This window comes from Dendrobates tinctorius, unplaced genomic scaffold, assembly GCF_039654945.1.
Source record: "Dendrobates tinctorius isolate UK_male_01 unplaced genomic scaffold, ASM3965494v1 ptg000011l, whole genome shotgun sequence".
NCBI lineage: Eukaryota > Metazoa > Chordata > Amphibia > Anura > Dendrobatidae > Dendrobates > Dendrobates tinctorius.
This window is the reverse complement of record NW_027361679.1, coordinates 46,462,199-46,478,162: the sequence shown is the minus strand read 5'-3', so window position 1 is coordinate 46,478,162 and position 15,964 is coordinate 46,462,199. Positions and strand designations below refer to the sequence as shown.

At 45.9% G+C, this 15,964-nt stretch overlaps 1 protein-coding gene across 2 annotated transcripts in view; it reads right to left on the bottom strand.

Annotated features, from left to right (window-relative positions):
• Positions 1–15,964, bottom strand: part of FAM47E (family with sequence similarity 47 member E) — a 72,350-nt gene that overhangs the window by 8,336 nt on the left and 48,050 nt on the right. For both annotated transcript variants that reach the window (XM_073541884.1, XM_073541878.1), the window contains exons 5-6: positions 8,447–8,647; positions 6,417–6,575 (exon numbers count right to left, since the gene is read on the bottom strand). In XM_073541884.1, coding sequence (XP_073397985.1) covers positions 6,417–6,575; positions 8,447–8,647 — 360 coding nt within the window. The remainder of the gene's footprint in view (positions 1–6,416; positions 6,576–8,446; positions 8,648–15,964) is intronic.

Here is a 15,964-nt window from a genome sequence, read left to right as displayed (position 1 = left end):
CTAGTCTCTGATTGAGAACATCAGGATTGTCATTGGCTGGCAATTGTAAAAGAATATGCCAGGAGCGGATCTTAATTACTTGTGGGCCCTCGTGTATTTAGCATAGCACAACAGTTCTGGCCACCATTAATAACCTCACTAATAGCATGCCAAAGAGAGTAAGTGCATGCAGTTCTGCATTTTGCGCTCCAACTCGATAATGAGTAAACCAAGATGTTCTACAGATGTTGTTTTTTCTCATTTGCATGTCATTAACATGTCAATCCATACTTTTATACTTTGAATTCCATAATTCCTTGATTTTTGCTTCTTGGTGATGCAATGTCAATGTTGAAGGACATATTCAACAAGACCAACGAAGTTATGCCATATAAAAATAGCCTTTGTTAATGCAATATACCAAAAAACATATAAAACCATTTAAAAAGAGATACTTGTCTATTAAGCCTTACAAGGAAATGTATGTATAACCTGCCACATAGCAGACAAACACCAAAAAAGAGTATAAAATATAAGCTCATATAGCAGTACAAGTGACTGAGAAAAATATATGTAAATTGCTCCAAATTGTGTTTGTCCACAAAACACTCTGCAAGTATCAGGTGAAAACAAGATACGTCTGTAAGGATTATTTTAAATAAGGAAATATCCCATATGTAGAAAAATGACCATTTAAGTTGTAATACATAGTCTGTCAGACAATAGTCATAGGTGGCTTGTAATACTGGATAGTATAGCATATATTTGTCAATAACACAAAAAGTCCCTCACATCAGGAAACCAGCGCATAGAAAAGTATACATATATATATATAGATATATTGCAAAGTGCAGTAATGCGCAGGCAAGAGATCCAAAGTAAAGACTATAATAGAAAAGACTATGTATGAGAGAGATGTAGGGATGACCTCAAGACCATTAACGGTTTGGGTCAGGGAGCACTACAGGCACATTAAGAACGCATGTGAAATGGATGACATTACTAGTTTAAAACCCCTACCAAAACATTTTAAGGCACTACATAAATGCAATCCAAAGCTACTGAAAGTAATCTATAATAATAAATGCCCTAACCAGCTTCCGGTTGTAACAACTTCCGTCCAGTTGTAACCGGTGACGTCACCACACACACACGCACGTTAACCCTCAACACACCACACCGCCTCAACACACACTCCTCTCACCTTTCACCTCCACTCATGTCCACTCACTCTTTCACTCCACATACGTTCCTTTCTCTCACTCCGTTTCTCATACTCACACCATCATCGTCGCTGCCCCGACATCTTCCTCCGCCGCCGCGATCCAGGATCCAGACGTTCTCCAGGCCGCCGACATGTTCTTGCGGGACGCCATCTTGGATGTCGTGAAATCCCGCGAGATTCAAGATGGCGTCGCCGCAACAATATGTCGCTGGCGTGGACGACATCGTGATCCAAAAAGATGGCGTCGGCGAAATCTCGCGAGATTACGCCGACGCCATTTTGGATCCCGATGTCGCCCATGCCAGCGACATGTTGTTGTGGCGACGCCATCTTGAATATCGCGGGACTTCACGACATCCAAGATGGCGCCCCGCAAGAATATGTCGCTGGCGTGGGCGACATCGGGATCCAAAATGGCGTCGGCGTAATCTCGCGAGATTTCGCCGACGCCATATTTTTGGATCCCGATGTCGTCCACGCCAGCGACATGTTGTTGCGGCGACGCTATCTTGAATATCGCGGGATTTCACGAAATCCAAGATGGCGTCCCGCAAGAACATGTCGGCGGCCTGGAGAACGTCTGGATCCTGGATCGCGGTGGCGGAGGAAGATGTCGGGGCAGCGACGATGACGGTGTGAGTATGAGAAACGGAGTGAGAGAAAGGAACGTATGTGGAGTGAAAGAGTGAGTGGACATGAGTGGAGGTGAAAGGTGAGAGGAGTGTGTGTTGAGGCGGTGTGGTGTGTTGAGGGTTAACATGGCAAGAGGTGTTAACGACGTCGGAGATATCTCGCGAGATTTCGCCGACGCCATCTTGCATTTGTGAAATTGCGTCATTTACCTCACGCCGACTTGCTGTGCGGACGCTTGGCATTGCCTGTACCACCATAACTACTGCTGCCTTGGTCCTATGCCTGTTTACTGCCGGTGTCTAATTACTGGACCAATTTGCCTGTACCGCCATAACTACTGCTGCCTTGCTCCTCTGCCGGTGTCTAATTACAGGACCAATTTGCCTATACCGCCATAACTACTGCCTTTGTCCTCTGCCGGTGTCTAATTACAGGGCCAATTTGCCTCTACCGCCATAACTACTGCTGCCTTGGTCCTATGCCTGTTTACTGCCGGTGTCGAATTACTGGACCAATTTGCCTGTACCGCCATAACTACTGCTGCCTTGCTCCTCTGCCGGTGTCTAATTACAGGGCTAATTTGCCTCTACCGCTATAACTACTGCTGCCTTGCTCCTCTGCCGGTGTCTAATTACAGGGCTAATTTGCCTCTACCGCCATAACTACTGCTACCTTGCTCCTCTGCCGGTGTCTAATTACAGGGCCAATTTGCCTCTACCGCCATAACTACTGCTGCCTTGCTCCTCTGCCGGTGTCTAATTACAGGGCCAATTTGCCTCTACCGCCATAACTACTGCTGCATTGCTCCTCTGCTGGTGTCTAATTACAGGGCCAATTTGCCAATACCGCCATAACTACTGCTGCCTTGCTCCTCTGCCGGTGTCTAATTACAGGGCCAATTTGCCTCTACCGCCATAAGTACTGCTGCCTTGCTCCTCTGACTGTTCACTGCCGGTGTCTAATTACAGGGCCAATTTGCCTCTACCGCCATGACTACTGCCTTGCTCCTCTGCCGGTGTCTAATTACAGGGCCAATTTGCCTCTACCGCCATAACTACTGCTGCCTTGCTCCTCTGCCGGTGTCTAACTACAGGGCCAATTTGCCACTACCACTTCATAACTACTGCTGGGCAATTACAGGGTCAATTAGTATCTGTTTACTCTACAATACTCCAGGACGCCTTCTTCACTGCCAGATAACTGCCAAATAGACTCCTTTACCTGTGCCAACATGAGTCATAACAAAAAGTATGCCAATGCCAGTGAAAGGAAAGCAGCTTTAGCACTACGACAAAAACAACGCCGTGCTAATGAGACTCCTGAGGAAAAACACCATCGCCTTGAGAAGATTAAGGCTTATAAACGCCATCGCCTCACACACGAATCCCCTAACTCTAAATCCATAAGATTGGCTGAAGAAGCCTCTGCACGCCGTCACCGCCGACAACAGACGGCCTCTTCCTCATCATTATTATTAGACTCACAACAGGATGCTTCCACATCAGCATGTGGAACAATTTACTGCTACACTTCATCCCATATGCCGTTCACTGACATAACTAATCAGCAATCTGTTTCTGCCCTATCAATACCACCATTCAATACCGATGCACAGTATGCCAATGCCAGTGAAAGGAAAGCAGCTTTAGCACTACGACAAAAACAACGCCGTGCTAATGAGACTCCTGAGGAAAAACAGCATCGACTTGACAAGATTAAGGCTTATAAACGCCATCGTCTCACACACGAATCCCCTAACTCTAAATCTATTACATTGGCTGAAGAAGCCTCTACACGCCATCACCGCCAACAACAGACGGCCTCTTCCTCATCATTATTAGTAGACTCACAACAGGTTGCTTCCACATCAGCATGTGGAACAAGTTACTACCACACTTCATCCTATATGCCGTTCACTGACATAACTAATCAGCAATCTGTTTCTTCCCTATCAATACCACCATTAGTCAATACCAACGCACAGTTTCTTCACATACAAGCTGCAGTTAGCCCGCAGAAAGTGCAACCAAGACAAATATACGTTGGTCTCAAAACTAGGCGCACCCCATCGGTTGGACATGCACTTCTACTACAACCTCACATTTTCACTAATGATGAAAATAGTATTACCGAACACAGCTGTGGTGACATGACCCATGTATGTGAGCATTGCGAAGCTTTGCATTTTGTAGCAGAGATACCTTCTGATAACAACTTTACGCTCTGCTGTCAGAAGGGTAAAGTCCATGTACCCATACTACAATATCCTGATGTCTTTACACGTTTGCTGAAAGGGCAAAGTGAATTTAGCAAAAATTTCATGGATAATATTCGAAGTATTAACAGTTCCTTTGCTTTTGCCTCCATGGGTGCAAATATTTCACCACCTCCTGGATATGGCCTATACTGTTTCCGCATACATGGCCAGATCTATCATAGAACTGAAACACTACATCCCTCAGATGACCAGCAACGCGCATTTGCCCAACTTTACATTCTCGATACCACTACCGCAAACGAACAACTCTTACGATGTAAAGAAAATCAAAAATGTCATCCTACATTGATGAACATTATTGCCCTTCAAATCCAAACTATTAATCCTTTTGTGGAAGCTTATCAAATGTTACGTGATGTGGAAGAGCAAGAAAAAATTAAATCTCTACAAAACGGAACTGTCATGCCAAACATCACTATGGCTATTAAACAAGATCATACTCAAGACCCTCGACGCTACAATAATCCCACTGTCAGTGAAGTAGCAGTCGTGTTTCAAAATGACAATGGTGAGCCACTAATGTCCACTCGCAGGATTTCAGAATACTCAAGATGGCATGGCCGCAAGAACATGTCGCCGGCGTGGACAATGTCGGGATCCAGGATGGCGCCGGCGGAAGAAGATGTCGGGGATCGTGGAGCAGCGACGATGACGGTGTGAGTATGAGAGACGGAGTGAGAGAAAGGGTCGTATGTGGAGTGAAAGAGTGAATGGACGTGAGTGGAGATGGTGAAAGGTGAGAGGAGTGTGTGTTGAGGCGGTGTGGTGTGTTGAGGAGGTGTGTGTGTATTGAGGGTTAACATGGCAAGAGGTGTGTCACTATCCTCTCGATGCGATAGCATCGGGCCTTAATCTACTATAATAAATGCGCTAAGCAGCTTCCGGGTTGTAACAACTTCCGTCCAGTTGTAACTGGTGACGTCACAGCACACCTCTTGCCATGTTAACCCTCAACACACCACTCCTCAACATACACTCCTCTCACCTTTCACTATCTCCACTAATGTCCACTCGCAGGATTTCAGAATACTCAAGATGGCATGGCCGCAAGAACATGTCGCCGGCGTGGACAACGTCGGGATCCAGGATGGCGCCGGCGGAAGAAGATGTCGGGGATCATGGAGCAGCGACGATGACAGTGTGAGTATGAGAGACGGAGTGAGAGAAAGGGTCGTATGTGGAGTGAAAGAGTGAGTGGATGTGAGTGGAGATGGTGAAAGGTGAGAGGAGTGTGTGTTGAGGAGGTGTGTGTGTATTGAGGGTTAACAAGGCAAGAGGTGTGTCACTATCCTCTCGATGCGATAGCATCGGGCCTTAATCTAGTAGGTATTGATAAAATCCATACGGTTCAGAGAGGTGGCAATATGAGAAAAAGACTGGCACAGGTAGAGGCACAATGGATATACAGAATAGATTCGGTACAACCTAAAGGCCTTAATGAGGTTTTGAGCTTTGCTCCCTTCCTTTAATGTTGTTTTAGTTTAGTTTTTAGAATTTTAATATGCAGTTTACATTATTCACTCCCCTGGGACGAAGCTAGAGCGAAACGCACGTCGGGGACCTGCGCCTTACAAGGTTGTATATGTTTTTGTATGCACTATGCACTTTATGGCCAGTGGAGATAGTGGTGTATATTGTGACCCCAGAGTCAGCTGGTAGTCTCTCTCATACATAGTCTTTTCTATTATAGTCTTTACTTTGGATCTCTTGCCTGCGCATTACTGCACTTTGCAATATATCTATACTTTTCTATGCGCTGGTTTCCTGATGTGAGGGACTGTGTGTTATTGACAAATATATATGCTATACTATCCAGCATTACAAGCCACCTATGACTATTGTCTGACAGACTATGTATTACAACTTAAATGGTCATTTTTCTACATGTGGGATATTTCCTTATTTAAAATAATCCTTACAGACGTATCTTGTTTTCACCTGATACTTTCAGAGTGTTTTGTGGTCAAACACAATTTGGAGCAATTTACATATATTTTTCTCAGTCACTGTACTGCTATATGAGCTTATATTTTATACTGTATGCTCTTTTTTGGTGTTTGTCTGCCATGTGGCAGGTTATACATACAATTCCTTGTATGACATGTATCTCTTTTTAAATGGTTTTATGTTTTTTGGTATATTGCATTAATAAAGGCTATTTTTATATGGCATAACTTCGCTGGTCTTGTTGGATATGATGTTGTAGTGAAATGCCATTGATTTAGGCCCACTCCCTTTGGATATATATCAATGTTGAAGGAGCATATGTTTTTATAGACACAGAAATGGAAAATACCATACCATTTGACTTAGACTTTCTACTGAATGTGCACCCTTTTCGCTGTGTTCTATTGTCGGGTCTTTCATTGGCTCATTGATTTTCCGTATCTTCCATGTTTTAGGATCAAGGTACCAAGCTCCATATCTAGTTTTTACCCAACTTGGATGGTATGTAGACTCCTATAAAAAGGAAATGTTATAGAAGATACAGTTGCTTTTCAATGTATGTTTGTAATGCAAGAAATAAAACAAAATAACCAGAAGTAAAAATGTTCAAATCATCAAACTTTAATTAAGGAGCTCACTAAAGTATTCAATCACAGTGATACATCTCTAGGAAATGAGAGGAAGGAACAGAGATCAAGACAAATGGAGGAGGCTACAGAAGTCGAAAAAAAAGAGCAGGAAACGTAGTGAACATATAGTGAAATGGTGGCATGAAGGACCAGATAAAGGTCTAGAATGCACGATAAACATAAGAGGAAGCAACAAAGGATCAAAGGGTACAGGAAGGAAAGTAGGAAAAAGGGATCTGCATGAAGGATCAGGTGCAAATGGGACAGTAGCAGAGTGCATGAAAGACCAGATGAAGGATTGGGTTAAAGGCAAACATGAAGGCAATATGAAAAAAGCAAATGGCTTGAATGTGAAACGCCCGCCAGGGCCGTGGGGATACTTGGTACCGGGTCGGATCTTAAAGGGATGTGTCACAGCAGCAGTGAGCCGGTCCGAGCCCCTGGGCGTCAAATGAAAAATGATAATTAAAGGGAAAATAAAGTTTATAAAAGATAGTTCGTGACACCACCTGTGGTATTCGGCAAATAGGAGATGCTAGCCAACGCTGCTTGAGGAGACCACTGGGGCTGATGGTGATGCAGCAGTTGTTATCGCTCTCCACAGATAGAGCTAAACCCCAGGACAGTTGTAATGAGACACAATGGTGATGATGGTGGTTGTAGTGCAGGGCAAGTGACGCAGCAAATATATTGGAGGACACAGCAGTGTGCAGTCTTCACAGGTTTTACTCAAAGTTCTGATGTTACAATCCCAAGCCAGGGTGTTGTGTCCTCAGGGTCTGTGGTCCAGACAGCTCTCAGGTAAATCGGGGTACACCGTGCCAGAACCCCCTTTGAATGTTCCTTTCCTGGCCGTCTCACTGTGCTGACTCCCTGCTCTCCTGCCCTGTGCCTTCACACAAAGTGTCCCAAGCCAGCAGCCCCGGATCTTGTCGTGCGACTTGCTTTAGGTCCCCTGGATCCTATCCGGCTGCCTTTTCAGTGAATGTGTTGGATGCAGCACATGCAGATACTGCAACCTCCGGCTAGCTAGCTGAGTCCTTAGTTTCTCCACTAATCTGGGGCCGGTCCCCTACTGCGACCTGGTCCCTACACCCGCCTATGGTCGGCGTGGATGCGGGCCCCACGGGTGGACTCCTCACTACCTGTGCCCCTAGGACCCCTTCTTTCTCTCTTCCACTGAAGCTATCTTTCTGTTCTTTTCTCTCTTTCCTTTCTCTCTTTCCACTGTCTGCTGGTCCAGGAATGAGCTCCTCACTGTTGGATGCAACTGTCTGGGTTCTGGCTAGTGCCCCCCTCCTTACCTGAGAGCGGAGTACCACACCTCTGGTTGAGGTGCAGTACTTCTGTGGTGACTGAACCCTCAGGGGCGCCACAAATGACCAAAGGAAGAAATGGGCAAAAGCTACAGTAGAAAAATCAGTGTACATGAAGGACCAGAAGAACTAACAGGGAAGTTAGGGAACAGGGCAAGAATCATGGTAAGGGAATAGGGAGGGAAGCAGTTGGAATGTGGGAATAGGGAAAGGAGCAGAGATATGTACAAATGGCAGCATGTTCCTTCGGAAAATTTAGTTTAAGCTTCATTGTGATTTATTTAATTTAAAAAGTACTTTATGTTACCTATAAAGGATTCACACCGAATATACATGAAAGCAGAACTGTACAGAAAAAGCCAATACTGTAATATTTCACAGGACCTGCATTCGCTTGATTTCTCATGGAACGTGCTCACAGTTAACTCATTGGATTTACCTGAGAATGGCATTCGTTCCTTAAGGCTGAGGTCTTTGTTGTACCATGTTGCGATGAGACTCCTACTGACATTCTCAGCTCCGGTGGTACATTGTTGAGCTCTACTACATGGATAGGGACACAGAGGGCAGGCTTTGTCTCATACCCACTGGCAAATAAACTGAAGATGGTGGATTCATTGACATTGCATGGCTCTCCTCCCTGTATATGAATGCAAATACACACTCTTAATAAAAACATATAAAGACTTGGAATAATCTGAGATTTAATCTAATATATAAAGCTCAATGTGGGTGTGTGTGTATGTATGTATGTATGTACAGTATGTCCGGGATTGGCATCCGCACCATCGCAGCTACAGCCACAAAATTTGGCACAGTCACACATCTGGACCCCGAGAGCGTCATAGGCTATGTTGTGAGGCGAAATTTTAACCCCGCGCATTCCAATTCACCAAACAATTTTACCCCTATCTACATAATGGGGAATAAGTGTATGTATGTATTGGCATCTGCACCGTCTAGCTACAGCCACAAAATTTTGCAGTCACACGTCTGGACCCCGAGAGTGTCATAGGCTATGCTGTGAGGTGAAATTTTAACCCCGCGTGTTCCAATTCACCAAACAATTTTGCCCCTATCTACATAATGGGGCAAAAGTGTATGTATTGGCATCTGCACCGTCGTAGCTACAGCCACAAAATTTTGCACAGTCACACGTCTGGACCCGAGAGCGTCATAGGCTATGTTGTGAGGTGAAATTATAACCCCGCGCGTTCCAATTCACCAAACAATTTTGCCCCTATATACATAATGGGGAAAAAGTGAAAGGAAAAGAGTTGGAGGCAAATTGACAGCTGCCAGATGTGAACAAGGGGGACTTAAAGAATGAGAGCGATGGTGCCAAAGAGTATATACCATACAGTTGCTAAGGTGGGGCCCTGACATGGGATACTCACCACACACGAGGATATGAACAAACACACAAAATGCGCCACACACTACCACGTGCTTCAACACATATATCACCCTCAGCACACATTTCACCGCACATACACCAACCTCGCCACATAAAAGTCGAAACACAAAAGTCGCCACTCAAAACTCGCCACGCTGTCCCAGAGCTATTGAAAAGATGAAAAATGAGCTGTGATTGGTTGCTATCAGCAACAGTTTTCTTTGTAGACAGTTGTGGTAACTGAGGCCTATTATTCTGATCATTTCTATGGTGTTATCATCCTTCTGTAAAGCTGGAAATAACACAATTTATTACCGTGCCAACACAGACCACCCTCTGACACAGACTGCAGGGGGAGCCCAGTATCACACAGGATAGGATTAAGGTACTGTCACACTTAGCGATGTACCAGCGATCCCGACCAGCGATATGACGCGGTCAGGATCGCTGGTGCATCGCTAAGTGGTCGCTAGTGAGCTGCCACACAGGCAGATCTCACCAGCGACATCGCAGGGGTCGGGGGTCGCTACTTACCTGTCAGACGAGGCGATCCTGACGTCCTCCCGCCCACGTCCACGCGTCGCTCGTCTCCACAGCAGGAAGCCCCAGCAGGAAGCGCCCGATAAGAAACAGTCCAGGACGTTCTCGCGCGATCAGCGATAACCAGCGGGGTAGCGGTCGGAGGTAAGTACCAGACATAGCGATATCGCTAGCAATATCCCTATAACGTCACAAAAACCAGTGACGTTATAGCGATATTGCTAGCGATATCGCTTAGTGTGACAGGTCCTTTAGATACACGGCTCTGTAGTATCACACAGGATAGGATTAGGTACACAACTCAGCAGTCAGTATCACACAGGATAGGATTAGATACACAGCTCAGCAGTCAGTATCACACAGGAAAGGAATAGATACACGGCTCAGCAGACAGTATCACCAGTGGCGGATTATAATGAGGTCAATCTGGGCGGTAGCCCAGGGCCCAGTGGTGTGGTGGGGGCACACCAGCCCAGAGTAAATTGCCCCATTATAATCTGCCACTGCTTTAACTCCTTCAAGACTTCCTCCTCCTCAAGGTAACAGGTACAGATGGCCTGCTGATCGTGGCGCTGTCGCTTTAAGATGAGCTTCCTGCCGAGGAGAGTGAGGCAGTTGGGAGCGGGCACATGACCCAAGTCTTGTGACTGGCCGCACTCACAGCACAGCACCGAGCAGCACACTGGGAGGGAGCACAGCATGGATAGCAAGCCGCTTCTGCAGGACCGACCCCCGGCGTACAGCCAGGCCGGCACCAGGGGCTGCGAGTATGGACAGCAGCAGCAGAACTATGGCACCATCCTGGGAGCCCCACAGAGTGCAGCCCAGAGCTGCCAGTAGCCTCCGTCATATTCATCGCATTCTCAAGGCAACAGCGGGCGGAGCTTGAAAAATCAAACTTGAATGGGAAACGTTAGTGTGGAGACTAGGAGTACGGTGACCGGAAGCGGTGGACAGGTCGGCTAAGCGTGTTGCTGCAGATGCGGGGTTGTCGGATATAACCCGGGAGCAGTCAGCCGGTGAGTGGTGTCAGGGAAATGGTTCAAAGGGAAAATAGTTGGAGGCGAGGAGTGGCCGGGAATAGTGTGCAGGCCCTGCAGCCTAATACATCCGCTGTGGCGGCAGAGGGGTCAGACAGGAGGATGTGACTGCAGACCGGACCCCCATGCTGGGGAAGTGTATGTGTGTGTCAGAATGTAGGCTGGCCGGTATCTCTCCACTGCCCAGTTTATGCCATGCATGACCTTTAAGGTAAGGTTTTGGTAGCTGTCCACATAGTTGCCCATGAGGATATCTCTGAGAATCTCATGTTCTTTATGTATACGCCAGTCTAGCACTACATCTTCTGGATGTTCCGCTAAGAAAGCCACCTGCCACGGGCAGATAGCACCATTGGTTTTCTGTGCCCATGTTTTCCACATAGCTGACCTAGAGGCATTGGGACGGCCATGTGAGGTCACCAGGATGATGAGGCCTAGATCAGAAGGGCGCGCCAGCTCTGGAAGGTATGCCGAGGACAGGCTCTAGAAGCCCACTCCTGATCTGCTGGACACACAAGGAAACATGAAAAGTAAATGTTCGGCCATCATCATTGCTAGAAATCTGCCCCACAGAAGGAAAGTAGTGAAGGCAAAGACACAGAGCATGACCCTCAGCACCCAAACTGTCCTCATAGCCATTCACACAGACAGGAAAACGTCTCGAGGTCAGGTCTTGCTGTACGCTCTGCCTGAGACCTTTACACTATTACACAATGTGCTGAGCTCATCATTTTCTCCAAACTGTGGCCTCGAAAGGGGTTTGGCCTGATTATTTGCAGGACATCTAGTATCATTCCAGTGCGAGTGTTATGCTGTGGTATTAGCAGTAGGAGAATTATAATATAGTATTAGGAGTACGAAAATTATACTACAGTAATAGTACAATGTTGTAGTCAGGGGCGTAACTTCTGCAGTCACCGCTGCGACCGGGCCCGGCAGGTCATAGGCAAGCCAATGGCGACACCAGCAAAAGTTAAAATCTGTAGCCGTGCAGGAGATTCCTCCCGCACGGCAACAGTTAACAGCCGCCGGCCAATCACAGGCCAGCAGCTGACGTCACTGTCATACGCTGCATTTTATACTCCTATGGGGCTGCTGCATTATACTATATATGACTATGGGGTGCATAATACTTTATAGGAAGACTATGGGGTGCATTTTTCTACTATGAAGTACTATGGGGTGCATTATACTGTATCAAGGATAATGGGCTGTGCATTATACTTTATGGATGACTATGGAGGTGCATTTGATTATACTACATGGATGGCTATGAACTGTGCAGTATATTATATGGAGGACTATGGGGGTGCATTATATTATATGGAGGACTATGGGGTGCATTATACTTCTTATATGGATCCCCATGACTTCTATGTAAGCCCCTGATGAGTATAATGATTTATTTTCTTATATACATTACAGAACAATGGCAGAACGGTGGACAAATATGTACCAGAATTAGGCACTGGATAGTTAACGCCACTGAAGTCAGACTATATAACATTGCAACAAAGCTATAGTGTGTGAAATGAATAGGGAAAATGTGAATTTGGGTGGAAAATATTTTGGCATGAGGGGGCCCCATTTGAAAGTTGACACCAGGGCCTATAACTTTGTAGTTACGCCATGGCCTACAGCTACCCCACGGCCACGGGCAGCAGTGGGTATCCATGACCAGTGTTACCTGACTGTACAGTGTGCTCCTATGTAACGCTCTGTGTCTATGGAGATAGCGCTCAGCTGTCAGTAATGGTAGCAACATGTCCTGCCTGTGATCTATCATGTATCCATCTACTTTTTTGGCCTACTGAGAGAAATGTTTTGACCAGTTGAAAGTTATACTACCTGAGGATTGTGCATGTGTGCGCTGCCCGCATGTAGTAATATGTGTATGCATACATGTACCGTATATATATTATAATTTACTCCGACCCCTATATAAACTCTGCTCCTCCAACCATTTTCCCATGCTCCTGTTCCAATCCTGGGGTCTTTTTTGTCCCCCCTTGGTCCTCCACATGCTGAACATCTGGGACATGACTAACATTGCACAATGTGTGCTTGTTCGTCGCCAGAGGCAGTGTCGTGTCCAGTGTGTGAGGAGACGGAGACTTGTCTGTGGTGTTAACCCCTCTGCTGCCATGTTGGGCACAGCCTGTGAAGAGGAGCATCTCTTCCTGTGCATCCGGCCACAGGCTGCACATAGGAGGCTGCTTCTTCTATCTGGGGAAGTTCATGAAGCAGAAGCCTCTGTGTGATTTATGTGAAGTAACTGGTCTGACATGTCATGGGTCCAGGTCAGCAGGTGATTGCAGACTATTAGCTGGTTTCGATGTTAGGTACAGGTGAGTCAGGACTAGATGCTGGGTGGAAGCCTTCCAGTATTTGTAAGGCCTCGTTCACACACTGAATATTTGGTGAGATTTTACCTCAGTATTTATAAGGCCTCGTGCACATGCTGAGTATTTTGTGAGTTTTTACCTCAGTATTTATAAGGCCTCGTGCACACGCTGAGTACTTGGTGAGTTTTTCGCTCAGTATTTGTAAGGCCTCATGGACACGCTGAGTATTTGGTGTTTTTTACCTCAGTATTTGTGAGGCCTCGTGCACACGTTGTGTATTTGCTGAGTTTTTTACCTCAGTATTTAACCCCTTCCTGCCCCTTGACGCCACCGTATGCGTCATGAAAACTAGTGACTTCCTGACCCCGTCACATGACCGGGGGGGCCCACAGAGTCTGAACAGCCCGGGGCCCTGGCTACCCTTAATCCACCCCTGAGTATCACACAGGATAGGATTAGATACGCAGCTCAGCACACAGTATCACACAGAATAGGATTAGATACACGGCTCAGCAGTCAGTATCACACAGGATAGGATTAGATGCACGGTTTTTATGTGCAATATAACCATTAGAATTTGTTATAACTAACCACAGTTGGTTACTATGCCCAGGCAACGCCGAGCTCTTCAGCTAGTTATTAATATTTCAATAATAGGGACCACTATAATGTAAAAATTTTGTGCAGTCTCAATGTGTGCACAGCTTTGTCACCATTTTAAGTGAGAGTGGGGCACTGTGTCATCCATTTGTTTTCAGCATAATCTATGACTTCAAAAGGTGCAAAACTGCTCAATGACCAATAGATCTTAGTGTAAAGTATAAAGAGTAAATGTGTAACTAAAATATAGGCTACATGCGATTTATACCCACAATGAAAATTCTTCTGAATCATAAAGTTCTAATTGGTGGTAAGAAAGGCTACATATGGATCATTTCAGAGAATTTCTTTTTATGTATGCAAATATTTGTCACCAGCATACAGTATTTGCAGTAGAAAAAAACTGATCTAAATATTGATATGTCAGCAGGAAAAACAATGTGCTTTTGCCACATTTTTTGCATGCGTTTTTGATATGTTTTTTTCCACACTGTAAAATGCTGTTTTTTGCACAATAAAACATGCAGAAAAAAAATCACCAAAAACACAATACACACATACCCTGAAATGATTGGAGAACCATTTTTTTCATTTAAATGCGTTATGTAATTTACAAAAATGCACGTAAAGTACATACATTTAAGTAAACAAAATGCGCTTTGGTTTCCAGATAATTTAAATTTTACCACACACACACACAGTTCTGTATTGATCCCTATAGTCATACAATACCCTACAATATATATATATATATACACATATATATATGGGTCGCCCTCCCAGGGCTGTGGGGTACTCGGTACCGGGCCGGTCTCTCAAAGGGGAATGTCACAGCAGCGGTGAACCGGTCCGTGACCCTGGGCGCCCATGTAAAAAGGGTTAAGTGGTGAAATAAAGTTTATGAGTGATTCGTGACGCCACCTGTGGTGTTCGGCAATGAAGGTGTTAAGCCGACGCTGCAGACAGATCCCCTGGGACAGATGGTGTAGTGCAGCAGAGATGTTGTAGCCCTCCACAGGCAGGGCTGTTGGTCCCAGGGCAGTGTAGATAGGTGTTGGGGAAGAGGGTGCAGTGTCTGGCACAGAGATGTAGCAGTGCTGAAGAAGTTGCAGGAAGAAGGCAAGGACACAGCGGAATGTAGTTTCTTTAGCTTTACTTGTAAGTGCAGTCCAGGGTCTAGATTACAGATGGCACAGGAGCTGATTAGCCTGGAAGCAACTTAGGAATCTCTCTGTCAGATGGGTTGTGTAGTCTCCTCTCTAGCGCTTACTTGAGGTACATGCAGTACAGTGTTACACTGAAGTTCCTCCTTCTTCCCTTTTGGATCTACCTCATATGGCAGACAGCTGTAGCCTTCTATCTCTCGGCTCACCCTTCGCTGTTGTGCCTCCGAGTCTTAGTTGGGAATACAGCATTTACAGCTTCTTATTCCTCTGGTTTCTGTTGCAGGACCTTCAGTATCCTTACAACCGTGGAGACCAGACTCCAGATCATGCGCTATCACTGGGAGGGAGCTCTCTATCCTCAGCTCAACCTCCAGCTTCTCTCCGCATGTCTACACTCGTTTCCCTCCTCACAATAACTGACCACTTCCCCTCCTGGCCCTCAGAGCGCGCTCCTCCCCCAATCCTGGTTCAGAGCTCCCTCTGCTGGCCTGGAGTGGGAACTGTGTTGCATGACATGGTTAACTGTTAGCGAGACCCTTCCATTGCCTCCAAGCCTGAAATCACCCTCCCTGGAGGAAGGTAATGCCACTGTGGCGACCATACGCCTGGGGGCGCCACATATACACTACTCAAAAAATTAAAGGGAACACTTAAACAACAGAATATAACTCCAAGTAAATCAAACTTCTGTGAAATCTGTCCACTTAGGAAGCAACAGTGGTTGACAAACAATTTCACATGCTGGTGTGCAAATGCAATAGACAACAGATGGAAATTATTGGCAATTATCAAGACACACTCAATAAAGGAGTGGTTCTGCAGGTGGGGACCACAGACCACATCTCAGTACCAATGCTTTCTGGCTGATGT